A 20,618-nucleotide genomic window follows, 5' to 3' on the forward strand; every position below is an offset into this window, starting at 1 on the left:
GGAAATGTTGCTGAAAAAAAATTTTTCAGCAACATTTAGTAAGTAAAAAGACACAACTACTGTAAACAAACCCATTTGTTGATTTTGTGTTTAGTAATTTTGACGTTTTAGGAATTCAGGAAGAAACAGGGTTTAGTTGTTGCCTTTAAGGCCACCACTCATTTATCAGTCTGTGCCGTCAGTCCGATGAACCCTTTCTGTGACTGACAAGTGTGTTACACGAACCATCAGTCAAGTCTAATAATCTATAATTTCTCCTCCAAAAATGAATGAATTCTACGTTTTTTGTGTTCCAATACCAACATTATTTTCTGTTTTTCAAAATTATTTATTGACAATTTGAAAATAAACACAATTCACCCAGACTGATGGGGGTTCATTTTGAAATCAAAACTATTTTGATTTTCATCAGTCTTGGAAAACTCACACCTACATTCTCAAAATTTCAAAAACTTACACATACTACCATAAATGCTGGCAGTCAGACTGACTAATGAGTGGGGGCCTTTAGTAATAGTACCATTGCCACTGTCAATGCGTTCGGGAGTAAATTCACCAGTTTCAATTTTGTCCAAAATTGTTTTTGAACATTTCAAAAAGGCTTCCTCCACATTTTCACCGGTTTTTGCACTTGTTTCAAGAAATATTAGGTCTAGAAAATGAAAATAAGTAAATATTGGCATTTCAAAAAATTTTCGTGTGATTACTTACCATTCTCCTGGGCAAATGTGCTTGCCTCCGAAAATGATATATCCCTGGCTTCTTCCAAATCTTTTTTATTACCCACCAACAAAATCACAATGTTGGGACCACCAAATGTCCTGATATCATTTATCCAATTGGTAAGGGCATTAAATGAAGCCCGTGATGTTGTATCTATTAGGGTAACCCTAGTACTACCACATAAAATGCAACAATCTGGCAGCATCATAGCAGTGTTGCATGCATCAGTAGTTTTAAGTTATTATCTCTCTCTACTCATTGTCAGTACACAGTCAGTTAGTCACTTTGCAACCACCAATTAATACACATCTCATCTGTACATATTTCGTCATATTTCATTGTTCTTCATAATTAATACTTTATTTCAACTCATAAAACAACTTAAAGTTTTATTCAATAAATGAATTGATTGTTATGTTTAAACATCGTCTTTCATTCAATCGACCACCTCCGTAAGAACATAACAATTTGGCGACGAGGATTTTGGAACAAAGATGAATCATTCTCGCTAACAATTTGGCGACGAGGATTTTGGAACAAATATGTATCATTCTCGCTAACAATTTGGCGACGAGGATTGTGAATTGAAAACAGCACTCAGTAACAAAAAGGAATTTCACAATTTCATCAGAACTTTCAACAAGGCTGCGTAATAACATCAAGACATCGCACACAATAAAAGTTGTGTCAGGAAGATTTTCAAGGAAAACATCAAAACGCACAGGCGCAAGTTCATCAGGAACATTCTAACAAGAATTTTCAAGAAATCTTCAGCGATCAACACTCACACTCACAACAGTTTGCAGTCTCACATATACAACAATTTTCTTTCAGCTCAACACACACACCATAGTAACGTGGGAAATTTCATCATTTTTGCAGCGCACACATACAGACATACGACGGCAGCGTCTCTAACAAAATTGTAACGGCTGAAAACACAGAAACCAGAAAAATCTAGACATGTCGGAACAAGCGAATATTGTGAAATTACTGGCAAAGCAGCAAGAGCAAATAGCAAAGCAGCAGGAACAATTTGCGCAACAACAGGAATTACTAAATAAACTCACACAAATCATCGCTGGACAACAAGGTGCAAACGCAGTTTCATCATCAGTTCCAGGTGGAGAATCATCAGTGGCAAAAGCCCACCTCATGGAATCTTTAGCTAATTCCATGACGGATTTTCACTATGAGCCTGACAGTGGTTTATTATTTGAATCGTGGTACAATCGTTTTAAACACATCTTCGAAAGGGAAGCAAGTGCACTGGACGATGCAGACAAAGTAGGACTTTTGTGGAGAAAAATGTCCAATCACATTCATGAACGATTCAAGAATTTCGTGTTACCAAAACAACCTCAAGAACTTTCATTGGCAGACACAATCAAGCATCTTACAAGACTATTTGGCAGAACAGAAACACAAGTAAGTCTACGATACAAGTGTCTCCAAATCACAAAGATGGAAAATGAAGATTTTAAAGAATACGCTAGTCGTGTCAATCTTCAGTGTGAACTTTTTAAACTGGATGACTTAACTACAGACCAGTTCAAGTGTTTAATTTTCATACTTGGTCTTAAATCATCACAAGACAGTGACATCAGAATCCGTTTATTAAGGCATCTTAATGAAAGTAAGGAAGTAGTCAACTTAGAAAAGCTTGTTGATGAAACACAAAGCATTTTGGATTTGAAAAGTGACACAGCACTAATTGAGGGAAGTCAAAAACAGTGCAACAAAATTGGTAAGCCTCAACAAAAACAAAAGATACCAAAAACAGCATGTTGGTATTGTGGAGATATGCATTATGCAAAACATTGCCCCTACTCCAAGCACAAGTGTACCAAATGTCAACAGATTGGTCACAAAGATGGTTTTTGCAACAGCATGCACAGGCAGAGCAAATCAAAACACAACAACAACAAACCTCAACAGAGCAAAACCAATCACGACCAAAATTCTAAGAAGAACAGTGTGACTCATCAGAATTTCAACAAGAATAAATCAAAATTCAATACAAAAACTATATTGTCAACAAAGCAAGTACACTTCAAGGAACTAAGAAAATATGTCACAGTGAGTATTAATTCAAAACAAGTGAAATTACAAGTGGATACAGCCTCCGACATAAGCATAATTTCTGAGTCAACTTGGAAACGCATAGGAAAACCTGAAACAACCCCAACAACAGAGACCGCCAATGCTGCAAATGCTGAGGAGATGAAATTTCTAGCTAAATGTTCAACCGAAGTCTCAATAGGAGATAAATGTGAAATAGTGGAATGCTATATTTCAGACGTGGAATCACTAAATGTAATGGGCATAGATTGGATTGAGAAATTTAATCTATGGAACATTCCAATTACAGCATGGTGTCATCAAATAAATTTCAACGATGAAATATCAAAAATAAAATCATCATTCAAAGAAGTATTTGACAACAGTTCAATGGGTTTATGTACCAAAACAAAAGTAAACATCAAGGTACTTCCAAACGCAAAAGAAGTTTTTATACCAAAAAGACCAGTTCCATACGCAGCACGCAGTGAAATAGAAACCGAACTGCAACGTCTTGAAAATTTAGGTATAATAACTCCAGTGGACACATCAAAGTGGGCAGCACCTATAGTCGTAAGTAAACGCAATGGAAAAGTAAGAATTTGCGGAGACTATTCAACAGGTCTAAACAATGCCATAGAACCTAATCAATATCCGTTGCCTACACCAGAAGAGATTTTTGCAGAATGTCACAACTGCACAGTTTTTACCCATTTGGATCTATCAGACGCCTACCTACAAACAGAAGTAGATGACGACAGTAAGGAGTTGTTAACAGTCAACACCCACAAGGGATTGTTCAAATTCAACAGATTACCTCCAGGAGTGAAATGTGCACCAGGTGCATTTCAACGAATAATGGATCAACTATGCACAGGTATAGATGGCGTTAAGGCATATATCGATGATATTATGATTGCCAGTCCAAACATTGAAAAGCATAAGCAATCCTTACAAACATTACTGCAACGTATTCAAGAATTCGGATTTCGTCTAAAATTTGAAAAATGTGCGTTCTTTCAAAGCTCAATTATTTATTTGGGACAAATAATTGATAAAACAGGAATACGTCCAGATCCAGAAAAAATCAAAGCAGTTCAACAGCTCAAAGTTCCTGAAAATATATCCGAGGTAAGATCTTTATTAGGTTCAATTAATCATTATGGAAAATATGTTCCTAATATGAGAAATCTGAGAAAGCCTCTTGATGACCTTTTAAAGAAGGAAGCTCATTTCAAATGGACAACCGAGTGCCAGGCAGCACTAGATAAATTCAAAAGTATTCTTTCATCAGATCTCTTGCTTACACACTATGATCCAAATTTACCAGTCCATATAGCAGCTGACGCATCAAGTCATGGTATTGGTGCTGTTATATATCATACATTTCCAAATGGAAGTATGAAAGCAATTCATCATATTTCAAGGTCATTGACTCCTGCAGAAAGAAATTATAGTCAAATTGAAAAGGAAGGTCTCGCTTCAATTTTTGCAGTACAAAAATTTCACCGTATGATACTTGGTCGAAAATTCACTCTTCATACAGACCATAAACCATTATTAGCCATATTTGGGTCTAAAAAAGGCATACCTGTTTATACAGCGAATAGACTTCAAAGATGGGCGCTAATTCTACTTGGTTATGATTTTGACATCAAGTATACGAACACTCAAGACTTCGGACATGCCGATGTTCTCTCAAGGCTTATAAAATCTCATGAGAAGCCTTCAGATGATTTCATAATAGCATCAATCAACTTTGAGCAGGACATACAAAAAGATTTAAATGAATCAATATCAAAATTTCCAGTAACAAATGCTATGATTGTAGAAGAAACAAAATCTGATAAAATTTTTCAGAAAATTTTATCATACATGGAAAAAGGATGGCCTGAAAAACAAAATCAAGTGGACCAACAAGTAGCACCTTATTTCAAACATAAGGATGAATTATCACAGGTTGACGGATGTCTACTTTTAAATTCAAGAATAATCATTCCACAAAAATTCAGGAAGAAAATTTTAACTCAACTTCATCGTGGACATTTCGCAATTGAAAAATGCAAAACGCTCGCAAGGAGTTATGTCTATTGGCCCAACATAGACAAAGATATTGAAGACTACGTCAAAAGATGTCAAAATTGTCAATTAGTATGTAAAAATCCAGTCAAGACAGACTTATCATCATGGCCATTAACAACAAGACCGCTAGAACGAGTTCACATCGACTACGCTGGTCCAATTAAAGGATTTTACTACCTCTTAATAGTGGATGCATACTCAAAGTATCCAGTCATTTATCAAACATCCTCAATCACAGCTACGTCTACAATCAAATTAATGAACGAGTACGTTTCACAATTCGGAAACCCGGAGCAGCTCGTGTCAGACAATGGAACACAGTTCTGTTCCAACAATTTTGAGCAATGGTGCAAGGAAAGAGCCATTCAACATACACGCACAGTTCGTTTTCATCCCAGCTCAAACGGACAAGCCGAAAGGTTTGTTGACACTTTCAAAAGATCACTCAAAAAAATGGAAGGGGAAGGAACGATACCGGAAATACTTTGCAAGTTTCAAGAAGTATACAGATCTATGCCAAATGTAAATTCACCAAATGGTTCATCACCTGCAGAAGCATTTCTAGGACGCAAAATGAGAACCATATTCGACGCTCTTAGAAAGCCTTCAACATCAGCTCTGGAAAGAAACGAGAAAATGGAAAATCAGTATAATGCCAAACACGGAACTAAGCCTAAATCGTTCAAGCCAGGAGATTTAGTATATGCAAAAGAGTTCCGTCACAACAAATCAGAATGGGTTCCTGGAGAAATAATCAACAGAACAGGTACAGTCACTTACGACACAGCAATATGGGTCGGAAGTCGCAAAAAGTTAATCAAGGCTCATGCAGATCAACTTCGAACAAGATTAGCAGATGAGGTTCCTCCATCATCAGACAACGCATTACCTCTTGATATATTACTTCAAGACTTCAACATTCAATTGCCTCCTACGGATTATACAGCATCACAACAGTCAAGTGAAGATTTCATTACTCCACCAAGTTCACCCATCATCAACTATCAACCAAGAAGGATCACACAGAGAAGACAGCCAGTTGAAGTAATATCCAGAAGCCCGGTTCAAACTTAAAAGGGGAGATATTAGGGTAACCCTAGTACTACCACATAAAATGCAACAATCTGGCAGCATCATAGCCAGTGTTGCCGTTTTGGGCATTTCGGCCCAAATTTGGGCCGAATAAAAAATAAATTTTAATTTTGGGCCGATGGGCGGCCCAAATCCATTTTGGGCCGTTTTCATGCCAACATTTTAAACTATCTAATATATAATATATAAAAGGCAATGTGTGTATGTTAGTATGTTCGCATGTTCCGAATAGACTCAAAAATGGCTGAATAGATTTTTTTGAAAATGTAATCGAAAAATCGATTAGGAAATCTTATGAAATTTTGTATGTGGAGTTTTTAGGTCTGAGAATAGGTCGTAATCTATTTTTTTATCCCGCTAAGTGTAGTGACCGGTGGTCCTCCCCACAAATTGTTTAAGAAAACCGCGAAATTCAAGATACTTTTTAATATATTGTTTACAAATTGTTTGCATTGCTATGGTAATTACTGTCTTGATCCTGAATGGTCGTTGCGGAAGTGAAATATCGCGTTCATCCCAAAATTTTCAAAAATGTATTATTTCAGTTAATTAGAACGGTCGTAAGCTGTTAAGAATAGTGACCGGTGATCCTCCCCACAATGTTTTTAAGAAAATCAGAAATCTTTGATATTTTGAACGTATTGTTTACAGATTGTTTTCCCTGAATGATCGCGGTCATCACAAAGTTTTCAAAAATGTATTATTTCAATTAATATACATAATTTTAGTAAGCGTGACACAAACATGATATGAACACTAGCTTGAACAAGTGGGATAGCGCGGTCGTGAGCTATTTTAATATGGCTAAGTGTAGTGACCGGAGGTTCTCCTTCAATTTTTTTAAAGTCCATGATATTTTTGAACGTATTGTTTACAGATTGTTTGCAATACTACTGTAATTACCGTCTTGACCCTGAATCGTCTTCGCGGAAGTGAAATATCGCGGTCATCACAAAATGTTCAAACATTTATTATTTCAGATAATATACATAATTTTGCGTGCCTAAAAAATGCTATAAACGCTGAACAATAAACAATAAGTGGGATAGCGCTATCAACTCCACATGTTGGAATACAGTAACATCCCGATAACTTGAGATGTCACTATCCAGAGGTTAAATCCACAAAAAATAGCGAAAATCAGGCTCCTCCCTTCTATGGGAGCTATATTAAAACGAGGACGTATACTGAAAATTCTCTGCAAGACTGCTTACGACCCCCAAAAGTGACTATATCTCCAAACTATCGAAAATCGGGAGGTACTGCTTTATAGGAGCTATATCAAAACGTGAACCTATAACTGTTGCATACCGAGCGCAAATAAAAAGGCATGTCTTTCGGTCGATCAGAATATTTATGCTCTCCTCTTTAAATTACATAAAAACCAAATTTTAGCCATTTCGGTGTGATAATGATGTTAAATCCTCAAAAATAGCGAAAATCAGCCGGTACCGTTCTATGGGAGCTATATCAAAACGTGGACCTATATTGACAATTCTCTGCAGTAATAATTACGACCCCAACCGAGACCAACAATCCATTATATAGCAATGTTTATTGACGTGCACCGATCATTATATGTGGGTCACAAAGTGCTTTAAACTGTCAATTTATGGTGAAGGGTATAATAAAAGAGATTTTATATCTTAAATTTGGGGGATACCATTGCATGGAATTTATGTCAAAACATTGATTTATATTATGAAGTTTCTAGAGGGATGCATAATTATGGCTGTATCAATACTGGATAGATAACTAAAATTTTCACGAAGAACCCAAACAACGGACCAGCAACGCGGACCGGGTCAGCTAGTATTTTATAAAATATCAAATATTAGTCTTTGGGCTATTATTACATGCTTGCTTTTACTATTGGATGGATTTGAAAACGTAAAATAAAGCAATTTGGTGGCATTAAAAATATAATTTTTACATTAAAATTTAATGCCAAGAAGGTCCTCCTAGTAGTTTAATGGTCACTTTTAACTTTTAGTTACCCGGGTTTTGAAATATATTTTTCATGATACTTAAGTATTTGGTTTTCAAGCAGATTGGTTTTCAAGCAGGTTTATCCTATTTATATCCGAGTGTCAACTCAAATTGTCTTTTTTATAAAAAATAAAAAGACATTGACTACAAAAATAAATCGTACTAGCTTGAAACTTCATAAATATTTGTAGGCACAAAAGCAGACAATTACATTTATGCTCTCTTACTTAACAGAAAATGAAAAGTTTGAAATAAAATTTGCTGTTTTGGAGAGAATAGACTATAAATACCCCCCTTTATTACAACTCTTCTTTTGTTATAGTTTGGATTTTGCGTACAGATTTATAGCGTTTCGGCTAACTTAAAGTTGAAAGTAATGATTAAAATTGAAGGAGGACCTTCTTTGTATTAACGTTTAGTGTGAAAATTACAAATTGTTTTTTTTTGCGTTTTCAAATCCATCTAATGGTAAAAGAAAGGATGTAATAATGGCCCTTAAACTACTAAATACAATAACTCCATATAAGGTAACCTCAAACGAAGTTTTGCCTATTATGAACCAGGTATTACATTTTCCCAGACTTGTAGAATGTGACCCCGATTTAATAATAACAGATTGGAATTTGCTAAGACTCGGTGAAACTATACTTTCTTTCATCTCAAAGAACACATCTTATAATACCTTTGGAATTTTTGTTGTTGAAAAATAGTGCATATTCTTGAGGTAACCATCTTTTTGTAAAAGCGTTTTGCGGTGCCAACGATAGCTCGAAAACGGATGGGCCGATTATAGTATATTTTTGTAAGCGTTTTAGGAACCTAATAAAACAGAATTAAAAAAAAATATTTTTAAAAAAATTTGAGCTGTCAAAGTCAAAATTTCGATTTTAACGAAAAAAAAAATACTGTTTTTGTCAAAAAGTTGGGCAAAATAATTTTTTAATCTGTCTCGCTTAAAGGCAAGAGTTTTATGTATTTAATAAGCTCACATGAATAATATAATAAGGTCATATGAAGATCGGTCCATTCGTTTTAGAGCTATCGTTTGCACCGACTTCAAAAACGCCGTTTCGAGAAACACGCACTTAAAGTTTATATGCTACATTCAAATCACAATAAATTGTTGCCTTCCAATCATATCTCAGACAATTTTTTGCGACATACTACCTTTACGTAAAAATAGGCAATATTTTTTCGATTTTTCTAAAATTAATAAAAGGTATCTATGCGAAATATATATTTTTGTTTTAATTTTTAATGTTGGGCCGTTTTAGGTCGTTTTGGGCCGATTTTAGGAAAATTTTGGGCCGAAAAAAATTTTTCGAACGGCAACACTGATCATAGCAGTGTTGCATGCATCAGTAGTTTTAAGTTATTATCTCTCTCTACTCATTGTCAGTACACAGTCAGTTAGTCACTTTGCAACCACCAATTAATACACATCTCATCTGTACATATTTCGTCATATTTCATTGTTCTTCATAATTAATACTTTATTTCAACTCATAAAACAACTTAAAGTTTTATTCAATAAATGAATTGATTGTTATGTTTAAACATCGTCTTTCATTCAATCGACCACCTCCGTAAGAACATAACAGTATCGTATACCAGCAGAAATCCTGAAATTCCACGATAATATAATCGGGTAGTTTCACGAGAACGTTCCACACCTGCGGTATCCCATAGTTGTAATTTTACCGATTTTCCACTTACATCGACAATACGCGATGCAAATTCCACACAAATTGTAATTTTGTTATCGTCTTTGAATATACAAAACAAGAAGAAAATAGGTGGTTAGTGTAATTATGATGATCAATAATGTAAAAAGTATTAGTAACAAGTAAATTATTACCGCCAGCAAAGCATATAAAAATGCATCTGATCCTCAAAACTTAAAGATGAGATTTACCGAGGCTGGATATTTATTATGATGGCAAAACATTTTGAGGTACTTCACGAGATATAGGCTCCGAAAGTTCGGGTTTTGGCATACATTTAGTTTAATTATAATACGTTTACATATAACCGGATTTAATAAATTCACTGGGTTTCAAATGTCAATTACATTGCGTATACGTCAAATAGATCCTCATAAAGTCGGTTAACCCGACAAAAAACTATAATAGCCTGCTTATAGCAAGGCTGTTCATGAATTATTATGAAATTAATATCGAAGGAAAGTAATTTTGTGCTGATTCCATATATCTACTTATTTTGGGGAGGAAGACCCAATTTCTTGAAATAAACATTTTTAGTATTAAAAACTTTCGATTTAAACAAAAATCTCGCCTTGCCGAAATTTGTTCCTGTCCATAACGGTCTTAAATTCTCGGTCATAGGCTATATATAAAAACTTTGCTTTGGCGTAGCAGGTGTGTTCGTTTACTCAATAATTTGTACAAATTTGCAACTTCTTGTAAACGACCAGGGCTTTTGCATTGTACTGTAGAGTTAACGAACAACATCCAGTAACAATTTGTAAAATATTGAGTAAACGAACACACATATAAAAAACTTTCGATTTCAACGAAAATCTTGTTCGCGTAACATGTATACAAACAATGATCACACAGAGAAAATCAAATTCTAAAATTTCACAACAAACTTACATTCTTTGTTAATAAAATTATATCTAAGGCGGCTTTTCCCACTGTCAGAATTTCCAATCATCATCAATTTTAACGTGTAATCTGGAAGAAAAGAAACAATGCCACTGTCAATGCATTTGGGATCCAATATACCGGTTTCAATTTTGGCCAAAATTGTTTTTGAACATTCCAAAAAAGCTTCCTCCACGTTTTCACCGGTTTTCGCGCTTGTTTCAAGAAAGTTTAATTCTAGGAAGGGAAAACAAGTTATTATTGGTATTCCAAACACATTTTTTTGTAATTACTTACCATTCTCCTGGGCAAATGTGCTTGCCTCCGAAAATGCTACATCCCTGGCTTCTTCCAAATCTTTTTTATTGCCCACCAACAAAATCACAATGTTGGGACTGCCAAATGTCCTGACATCATTTATCCAATTGGTAAGATCATTAAATGAAGCCCGCGATGTTGTATCGTACACCAGCAGAACTCCTGCAGTTCCACGATAATAGGATTGTGTAACTGAACGAAAACGTTCCTGACCAGCAGTATCCCATATTTGTAATTTGATCGATTTTCCACCGACATTAAGAGTACCTGATTCAAATTTTACACCAGCTGTGTGTGAGCTATCGTCTTTGACTACACAAAACAAGAAGAAAATAAGGGGTTAATATGTAACAGTTTTTCGTTGAACAAATTTTCTGGTTTCCAACTGATGGTCTGTTCCAGAACTAATTTTTACTATTTTTTCCGATAACATAAAGGAAAAAATGTTATCGTAGTAAAAAATAGTAGCTTCTTGCATATTAAAAAACAAAATATAGTTCTGTTCCAGAACCTGCAAGAAGTTACTATTTTTTACTACGATAACATTATTTCCTTTATGTTATCGGAAAAAATAGTACAAATTAGTAGATTCTTGCAGTACTGGAACAGACCATACATGTATTTCAATTTGAAATACATGTATTTTGTCTTATGCCAGACTATGAAAATTTTCATTGAAAACGTTTTGTCATTTTCTTCCAAATGTTCATTGACGTCTACACACATATATGAAATCATATGAAAATTTTGATATTTTCATTGCTTTGCATTGGTTTGAGAGTTACGAATTTAAACACAAAGAATAATTTCAGATTACAGAACCTTGTGTACAGAGTTTCACCCCCTTCACACCTCTTGCCTATAAACTCATTTTCACGTACATGAAAATTTTCATAGTCTGGCATAAGTTTTTTGAACGCACCCGCTACACGCAAAGTTTTAGGTTTTGACCTTAAATATTTTGTGAGGTTATGGTCTGTTCCAGAACAGCAAGAATCTACTGATTTCTACAATTTTTTCGATAGGTTAGGTTAGGTTGATAAGAGGGGTGATACTAGATCACCACATGCCCATGTGGACATACACTTAAGCCATAAGTAGGCCTGTTGTGCGCTCTAATTTTGAGTTATGGAAGGATTATCCTTTTTTTTTTGACTTAGTCTAGGATCTCTGTCCTATTTACATAGTCTCTGATCTTTTTGAACTCGATTGTCCTAATTTGGTCGAGTCCTGGTATAATGTCATTCCCTAGTAACTGGGTTCTCAGATTTGTGAAGGCTTGACAATGGCAGAGGTAATGTTCCAACGTTTCGTCGTCCTCTCCGCATGCTCTGCATTCACTGTTTTCTGCACAACCTATTTTGTGCAGGTGCGCTTTTAGACCTAGGTGACCTGTAAGGATTCCTGTCAGTCTACTAATATCTTTTTTACTTAGTAAAAGTAATTCTTTTGTTTTGTCCTCGTCTGGGTTTCCCCATAGGATTTTTGTGTTTTTTCCCTTCTCTCCACTACTCCAGAGGGATACATGTGCATTTTTTGCCCATGTCTTTAGTTCTAGTCGCGTAGCTTTAAACGGCTTAGCGTTTTCTAGACTTACCGTTGGTTGCTCCTTGGCTTGTTTTGCCAAGGAGTTTGCTATTTAATTACCCCTAATCCCGGTATGCCCTGGTACCCATATAATGTTTACCTTACCGTGTTGGGAGTAATTATTTATAGATTTAATACATTCCAAGACAGTTCTAGATTTCACTGTCTTGGTTGATATAGCTCTAATGGCTGCTTTGCTATCCGTAAGGATATTTACAGTGGTAGGCCTTGTGTGTGTATCAAACCAAAGCAGACACTCTGTTATCGCCCGGAGTTCCGCCTGCAGGATCGTGTTATGATCCGGCAGACGGAGGGAGATTTCCGTTTCCGGTTCCATTATATAAAGACCCAGTCCGGTTCTCCCCCCTAGCACAGCCCCATCCGTAAACCCACAGCTTCCAGCGGGAATCTGTGCTAGAGCTCCCTCGATCCACATGTCTCTGTCAGGTATTGACACTTCACACAAGGCTACTTCACTAGTTTCAGGTATACGGTCCGATACTACCTGATTTATAGATTCACCCGTTGTGACCTTTAATATGTTTTGGTGGTATGTTTGGTGGCTCTTTTCGATCCACTCGCTCATCGACTTTAGCCTTACAGCTGCGATGGCTGCCTCATACCTTACCTGAATCTCTATTGGGTGTACAAACAAAATTGTTTCTAGAGCCCTAGTCGGTGTGGTCCTCATTGCTCCGCTAATGCTTAGGCAGCATGTTCTTTGGACCTTTTGCAATATTTCCACATTGCATTTTTTGTCCATGGCTGTCCACCATACCACAGACGCGTAGGTTAGAATTGGTCTAATTACGCTTCTGTATAGCCAGTGTATCATCCTAGGATTGAACCCCCATTTTGAGCCTATCGCCCTTCTGCAGGTTGACCAACATATTTGGGCCTTGTTGGCCCTTTCTTGTATATGGTCTTTCCATTTAAGTTTCCTATCCAGAATTACTCCTAGATATTTAACTGTACAAGAGATATTTATTGTCTTATCTAGAAAAACTGGTTCCTCGTAGTGCCCCATTTTCGTTTTCCTAGTGAATAGACATAATTCTGTTTTTTCTGGGTTGACGTTCAGACCTCTCGGCCTGGCCCAGTTAAAAGCAATTTTTAGAGCCGTTTCTGCTCTACGACAGAGTTGATTCGGATTCTTTCCCCTCAGAAGTATTATAACGTCGTCTGCGTAGCAGACTGGGTCAAATCCTTCTTCGGTTAGGGTCCTCAAGAGACTGTTTATGGTGGTAACCCACAACAGAGGTGAAAGTATCCCTCCCTGTGGCGTTCCTTGTCCAACTTTGTCTCTTATTTTCACGTCGTATAGCCCGCAGCTTATCCATCTATTCCTTAGCATGTGGTTTATCCAGTTCCTTAAGGCCCTGTCTACCTGAAACTCGTCTAAGGAGTGGATAAGTGTCTCGGTGCTTACGTTATTGAAAGCGCCTTCGATGTCGATGCATACAGCAAGTGTGTACATTTTCATTTCGAAGGTTCTTTCTATGTGGTGTACTACCTCATGCAATGCGGTTTCCACTGATCTGCCTTTAACGTATGCATGTTGTTTGAATTTAAGCATATCGTTGGGGATCTTACTCTTTATCATGGTGTCGACTGTCCGTTCCATTGTTTTGAGTAAGAATGAAGTTAAACTTATCGGTCGATAAGATTTTGGTGTTGCATAACTTGCCTTGCCAGGTTTGGGTATAAAGACTACCCTTGCCTCCTGCCAGGCTATAGGAGTGTATGCAAGTTTTAAGCATGCATTGAAGATCCCGACCAGTTTGGATGCAATAAAGTCCACTTCCCTCTGTAATAAAGCCGGGAAGATCTGGTCTGGTCCAGCTGCTTTATATGGTGAAAAGCTTAAAATGGCTTGTTGGACCATTAAGCTGTCGATCTTTGGTGCTTCTTCCGATGAGTTAATACATTCCGTCGATGCCTCAGTGTTAACCATGGTATTCTGCGGGAAGTGCGTTTTCATCAGAAGGCCTAGAGTTTCTTCTGTTGTTTCAATCCTTTTTCCATTTCCATCGACCAATTGCTCGGTCTGTGTATGGGTTTTAGATAGAAACTTTTTAATCTTTGAAACGTCATTTACACTATCCACCTGTTCGCAGAAAAGCTTCCAGGAGTTTCGTTTGGCGTTTCTTGTTATTTTGTTGTATTCCTTTAATTTTGCCTGATAGTTGTCCCAGAATACAGCTGCTTTTTTACGTTTGGCCCTATTATAAAGTCTGCGGACCTCCTTGCCTTTATTCCGAATTTCCCCTGTCATCCAGGGTTTTTCGTAGGCGGATTTCCTCTCTCGAAGGGGACAACTTTCCTCGAAAGACTTTACTAGTGCCTCAGTTAACTTTAGGACATCTCTCTCTATGTCCTCCTTACTTAGGCATTCCTCATCTGGTTGCCCAAGTCTTTCTTTTACTCGTTTTCCGAACTTTGTCCAATTTGTTTTGGAAGGTTATCGGGTTAGGCGATGGCCTAGCTATTTTAAATCTTATATACTTATGGTCTGAGAAGGAGTGTTCCTCCAGGACCCTCCACTCGTGTACCTCGTTTATTAAATTTTCTGAACATATCGTTATATCTAGTACTTCCTCCCTAATTCTATTAACAAAGGTTGGCGTATTCCCGGTGTTAAATGTAATTAGGTCGTTAGTATTTAAGTAATCTATAAGGGCTTGTCCCCTTTTGTTAATGTTAGTACTACCCCACGAGATGTGGTGAGAGTTAGCATCGCTACCTACTAGTACTTCGTTACCTGTTTGCTTTATCCTTCTCACCAGTTGCTGCAATTCCGACGAAGGTGGTAATGTCGGGGAGTCGAACGGCAGGTATAATGATGCTAGGTATATGTTACCATTCCCCTGCTTCAATACTGTAACGTCCGACGATGACAACTCTGGAGAAAAAAGAAAGCATAAGTTTTTGTGGCATATAATGCAGGTCCTCGGTCGGGATCCCGTATTTGCGTAAAAAAGTTGATAATTTATATGGTTAAGTCCAGAAACCTTGTTTTTTATGGTCCAAGGTTCTTGGATTAAACCAATATGTATATTACCTTTAGTTATTTTGTCCATCAGGGCTAGTGTTGCCGTTTCGCTCCGATGGAGGTTGATCTGGATGACCTCAATCATTGGTCCTCCAGAAGGTTGGCTTCTTGGGAGTCGCTAATTTCGTCTGCTCCTCCCTCCTGAAAGCCTTTTGGTAGGTTGACCTCTTGGTTATTTGGTTTGGCAATCTCCTCCTCACCAACTCTTGCCTTTCCAACTTTGAAGTAGACCGAGTTCGAGACGAAGAATGCCTTGCCCTTGGTTTTGACGAGCCCGGCTAGCGAGAGATCGTCGATCCCCATCACAAGGAGAGTGCCGTCTTCCTTCTCCTCCCTGTGGAAGACCTCCAATCTTTCCACCTTTAGGGCCTCGTTTTGTACGCCAAAGACCTCGAGCATGCGCTCCGTCTCGAGCTTGCAGCCATACCCCTTGACGTACACCGATGCTTTGGTTAGGTGAGGAATTTCGTCTTTCCTCACCAGTTTTAGTCTGCCACCTTCCCATGGAGTTGCTATACTGCTGACTACCTCCCCGAGAGCTGCAGAGTTTGCGTGTGAGTCCAGGTGGTACAATAGGAGGTCCCCCCTTGGCTCACAGCAGTTTATTTTTATTGAGACTCGTCCTTGCAGGATTTGTTCCAATATTTTATCGTTGATCGATTTCTCGATCTCCGGTAAGTACTCTTTGTGTAGCCTTCCAGATCCTTTACTAGTATCGATTACTGCGTAGCACAGCTCGTCCTTGTAGTATCTCTTGGCTACCTTGGCGTAAGTCGATGGCGGCTCCGTTCCGGTTTCAGCGTCCATCTTCCTCTTCTGGGTGGTAGTAGGCTTCTTTACTGAGTCCTTGGCCACCGCAGAAGATTCCGACGTCGCGCTCACCTTCTTTTTGTCAGAACTCGCCTCTTCAGTATCATTTGAAGGATCCTTTTGGCAGTCTCCTTGGCTTTTGTCCTGACGAGGTTTGTTCTGGGCAATTGAAGGTGGGAAGCCCTTTTTCTTCTTACTGGGTTTTGCCACGTTCTGCTCCTTAGGAGACCTTGTCCTCTTCGCCGCTTCCGAAGAAGTGGAGGGACTTTCTGTGGTAACCTTTGAAGCAGCCAGCTGTTTTTCCTTCTTTAGTTTTGCCTGGTTCCTCTTAAATTTCTTCCTTTGGGCCCCAGACCACTGCACTCTTTTCGTCGTGAGCTTTGCGATGCTCTCGCTCACTTCTTCTACCATCTTGTGGACTTCCTCTTTCATGGGATTTTCCACAACGGTGGTGTTTGTTTTGCCGCAGCTATCGGATTCGAAATCAGGGTCGCTACCATCATCAGATAGTTGGGTCAAGTTAATCCTCCCCCTTTGCTGCCCTTTATCCTCCTCCGTTTTTACACTAGGTTTTACACTAACACAAAGGAAAAATTTTTATCGTAGTAAAAAGTTGTATATTCTTGCAGGTTCTGGAACAGGCCATTAGATTTCATGTTGAGATCAACAAACCAAAACTCCCTAATTGTAGGCTCAGTGAGGGTATGGGTTCTACATATATAAATAGGTCTATTCCTTTACTTGCAAATTTGTAGAGTTGGGTAATCTAGTGGTCTGTTCCAGTACTGCACATTTCCACACATTTTTACTATTTTTTCGATAACATAAAGGAAAAATCGGTTATCGGAGTAAAAATGTGTAGAAATGTGTAATACTGGAACAGACCATAGGTCTTAGTTTCAAAACGTATGAGTAACGTCATAAAATCTAACGTGTGATATTCCACATGTTATCAGTTAAAATTCAAAACATTTCACTTGTAATTTGAGAATTCCAATTGAATTTTGAATTATTTCATTTGTAATTCGTATTTTTCCATTGTAGTTAAAATTGTTTCCATTTGGAATTTGAGTTTTTTTAATTTGAAAATTGAATTATTGCATTTCCGCCATTTGCATTTCCAAATAATGGTGATGACAAATAAACGATATCGATAGCAATCGATTTTTTGAAATGAAATATCGAAAATATCTAACGTTGGGACTATCGATAGTTTGCCAGCTCTAGTAGATGGCACTATAGATAATATCGATTATTATTTAAAAATTCAATATCGATAGATAGTTTTGCCTATCGATATTATCGGAATAAAAACCCCTAACCTGAAATGAATAGAAATTTCGCTGTTTTTCGGCTATGTGTGTGTAAGAAAGTAAGTTCGTAGTCACACGTACAGATTTTTCGGTAAAATAGAATGTATTTTTCACATTTTTTATAAAATAAAAGTAGTTGTTTATTCTCCTTTACATTTCTGTGAACTACTTTGCATAATTTCAAGAACATCATTGACATTTCCGCCATTTTCCCCTCCAAATTAAAGGCGATGACAACTTAACGATAATATCGATAGCAATCGATATTTTAAAACATTATATCGAAAATATCTAATGTTGGAAATATCGATGATTTGCCAGCTCTACCACACTGGCAAGCAACCGATTATTTGAGCAAAACTGACAGTCAAAACTGATCGTGTGTACCCCGCTTTATTAAGCAAGAAATATGTAAAATATCGATAATGCTATCGATATTTTGCCAGCTCTGTGACGGTATTAAGTAGAGCTGGCAAACCATCGATATTCCCAACATTAGATATTTTCGATATAATAGTTTAAAAAAGCGATTGCTATCGATATTATCGTTAATTTGCCACCACCATTAATTTGGAAGTGAAAACGGCGGAAATGTCTACGCTTTTGTTAACATTTTGCACAAGTAGTTCACAGAAATCAAGTAGGAGAAAAAAACAATTGCTTTTATTTAATAAAAATACATTTTACTTTTTCGAAACATTTGTACGAGTGACAACCAGCATACTTTCTTACATCCACAAAACCGAAAAGCCGCGAATTTCAATGAATTTTCGATTAAAGGTTTTTAATCCGATAATATCGATAGACAAAACTAACTATCGATATTGTATTTTTAAAAAATAATCGGTATTATCGTTAGTGCCATCGATTTTTTGCCAGCTCTAGTATTAAGTGTAATGTATGTTGGGGATTCCCAAAACATATCCCCAAATTTTTTATCTTTTTAACAGCTACCAGTTACAACTACAATTTCACTTATCACAGAGAAGACCAAATTATAACATTTCACAACAAACTTACATGTTTTATTAATAAAATGATGTAGTAGGCAACTTTTTCCACTGTCAGAACTTCCAATGATCAGCAATTCAAACATGTAATCTGGAACAATAGAACTCAATTGAAGTTGCAAAGACAGTTGATAAAATCAGTTTTACCGTATGCTTCGGACATGTCTACGATATTCGTTTCGATTGTCGGCACTATATTATGGCCGTCTCAAATAATTAATGAGAACTTTTAGTGTTAATAATTAAAAATAACAATTTCGTTTTGTCTTTTTATTTAACACACGAACCAATATTACTTGCTCTTACTATTAGAGATGACAAACAATCGATTGTTGGTTTTCCTCAACCTGCGTGATGCAACGACCCCAACTTTCAACAACAAAAACTTATCGAAAAACATAGGGTGACACCGAACTCTCAAAATTCATATTTAATACATTTATGCCATGTTCATACCAACATTTGAACAACGTCGTTCGTTTTCATAATTACGTACACGAATTAACCCGTTCATACGACATGGTACACAATTCATAGCAACATGATTCATATTTTCATACTTTTTATTTACAGATTTTAAAGAAAGTTTCAGTTAAAAGACGAGTAAAATTAATTGATATGAACTGGAAAAATATTTGTCCTTCTTTCAGATACCTATTTAATATTAAATAATATTATTTTCATTCATGTTTTCTATTTTTTCTCACAATTTTGGTGTTTTCAGCATATTTTCAAATTTTTCTATTTTAAAAATTAACAAGAGAGAGACCTGTCAAAATAACTTTTTGGTATACAGACTTTCCGGCAGGCATTTGATTTTTGTTTCTAAATTTGTACGCGAATTTGAAACGATGGACAAAAAATGTAAATGCAATGAAAGAGAAGACAAAATTTGCTATGATTTGAATGTATACTAGTCGTTAAACCGTTTACTTTTCATTCATATTTTGCAGTTTTTCTAAAAATGTTTGGGTTTTTAATAAATTTTTAAATTTTGTATTTTTCCTGTCATAATTAACTTATTTCGATAAATTCTCTCATTTGTTAGAGATGGGACATATTTTATCGTCGTTCTGAGAGTAATTTAAATTGAACAATGTACACATATCGTTGTTCGTTCTCCATATTTTGTATGGGAAATGAAGTAATTACATCGTAATTTGGGGTCGAACAACGAATAGAGGGCGAAACACCGTTAGTCTGAACAAGGCATTATTCTATTTCATTATCTTCGTTCCAGTACTTTTTTTAATGATAAAAGTGTCAAAAGAGCAAACTGCCGAAATTGAGCCCAACATACAATTTTTTTCCAAAATGTACGGGAAAAATGGCAGAAACGTCAAAACAACTGCATACAAACAACATTGTTCCACAACATCCCATACGGGACAAGGGAGACTTCTCTCATATCAATGAGTGCACCCCAATTCATATTTAGCTCAATGATAGTGTTTAATGGCCTGTTTCAGTAAAGAAAATGATTGCGAACGAAAAACACCTAAACTATTCAGCGCCATTTTTGTCCAAAGAAAAGTGAACATTTTTGGTCTATGGGAACGCATTTTGGGGAAAAAAAATGTGCAAAATGTGTAAAAACTTTTTAGTTCTGTAGTGCGATTCTCTAACTCATTTTTTGAGTTAACGACAAATGTCGGTAAAATTGAAATGCTTATAATTTCGGTAATAGACGATGTTATTCGATAAGTTAGCGACCAATAAAAAGTAGTCGTAAAGTTCTACCGATAGCATGGTACAATTAGAAGGTAGATGCATCGGCGAATTTCTACAACAAAGCAACTTTTTTTGTAATGTAAACTGTCAAAATTTTCACCAAATGGTCTCTTGTTGTCTCTTTTTATCGCTTGTGTTTGTCTATAAAATGAACACATGCCATCTCTTACTTACCGAATCATATGGTTTTTTGTTTTGATTTTTCATGGCGAATTCCTAGTTTTTTGACGTTTTAGATTCGATC

At 36.6% G+C, this 20,618-nt stretch overlaps 1 protein-coding gene across 1 annotated transcript; it reads right to left on the reverse strand.

The window, feature by feature from the left end:
• Positions 1-353: 353 nt before the first annotated feature.
• LOC141406676 (uncharacterized) lies at positions 354-18,962 on the reverse strand. The gene is made up of 7 exons (XM_073992571.1): positions 18,791-18,962; positions 18,654-18,734; positions 10,851-11,183; positions 10,563-10,790; positions 9,548-9,713; positions 712-872; positions 354-652 (listed from the first exon to the last, which is right to left on the reverse strand). The coding sequence occupies exons 1-7, from the start codon at positions 18,804-18,806 to the stop codon at positions 438-440; spliced, it is 1,200 nt and encodes a 399-aa protein (XP_073848672.1). The 5' UTR covers positions 18,807-18,962; the 3' UTR covers positions 354-437.
• Between the last annotated feature and the right edge of the window lie 1,656 nt (positions 18,963-20,618).

The sequence above is a fragment of the Musca autumnalis genome, unplaced genomic scaffold (assembly GCF_047663935.1).
Source record: "Musca autumnalis isolate F117 unplaced genomic scaffold, ASM4766393v1 scaffold_5, whole genome shotgun sequence".
Classification (NCBI taxonomy): Eukaryota; Metazoa; Arthropoda; class Insecta; order Diptera; family Muscidae; genus Musca; species Musca autumnalis.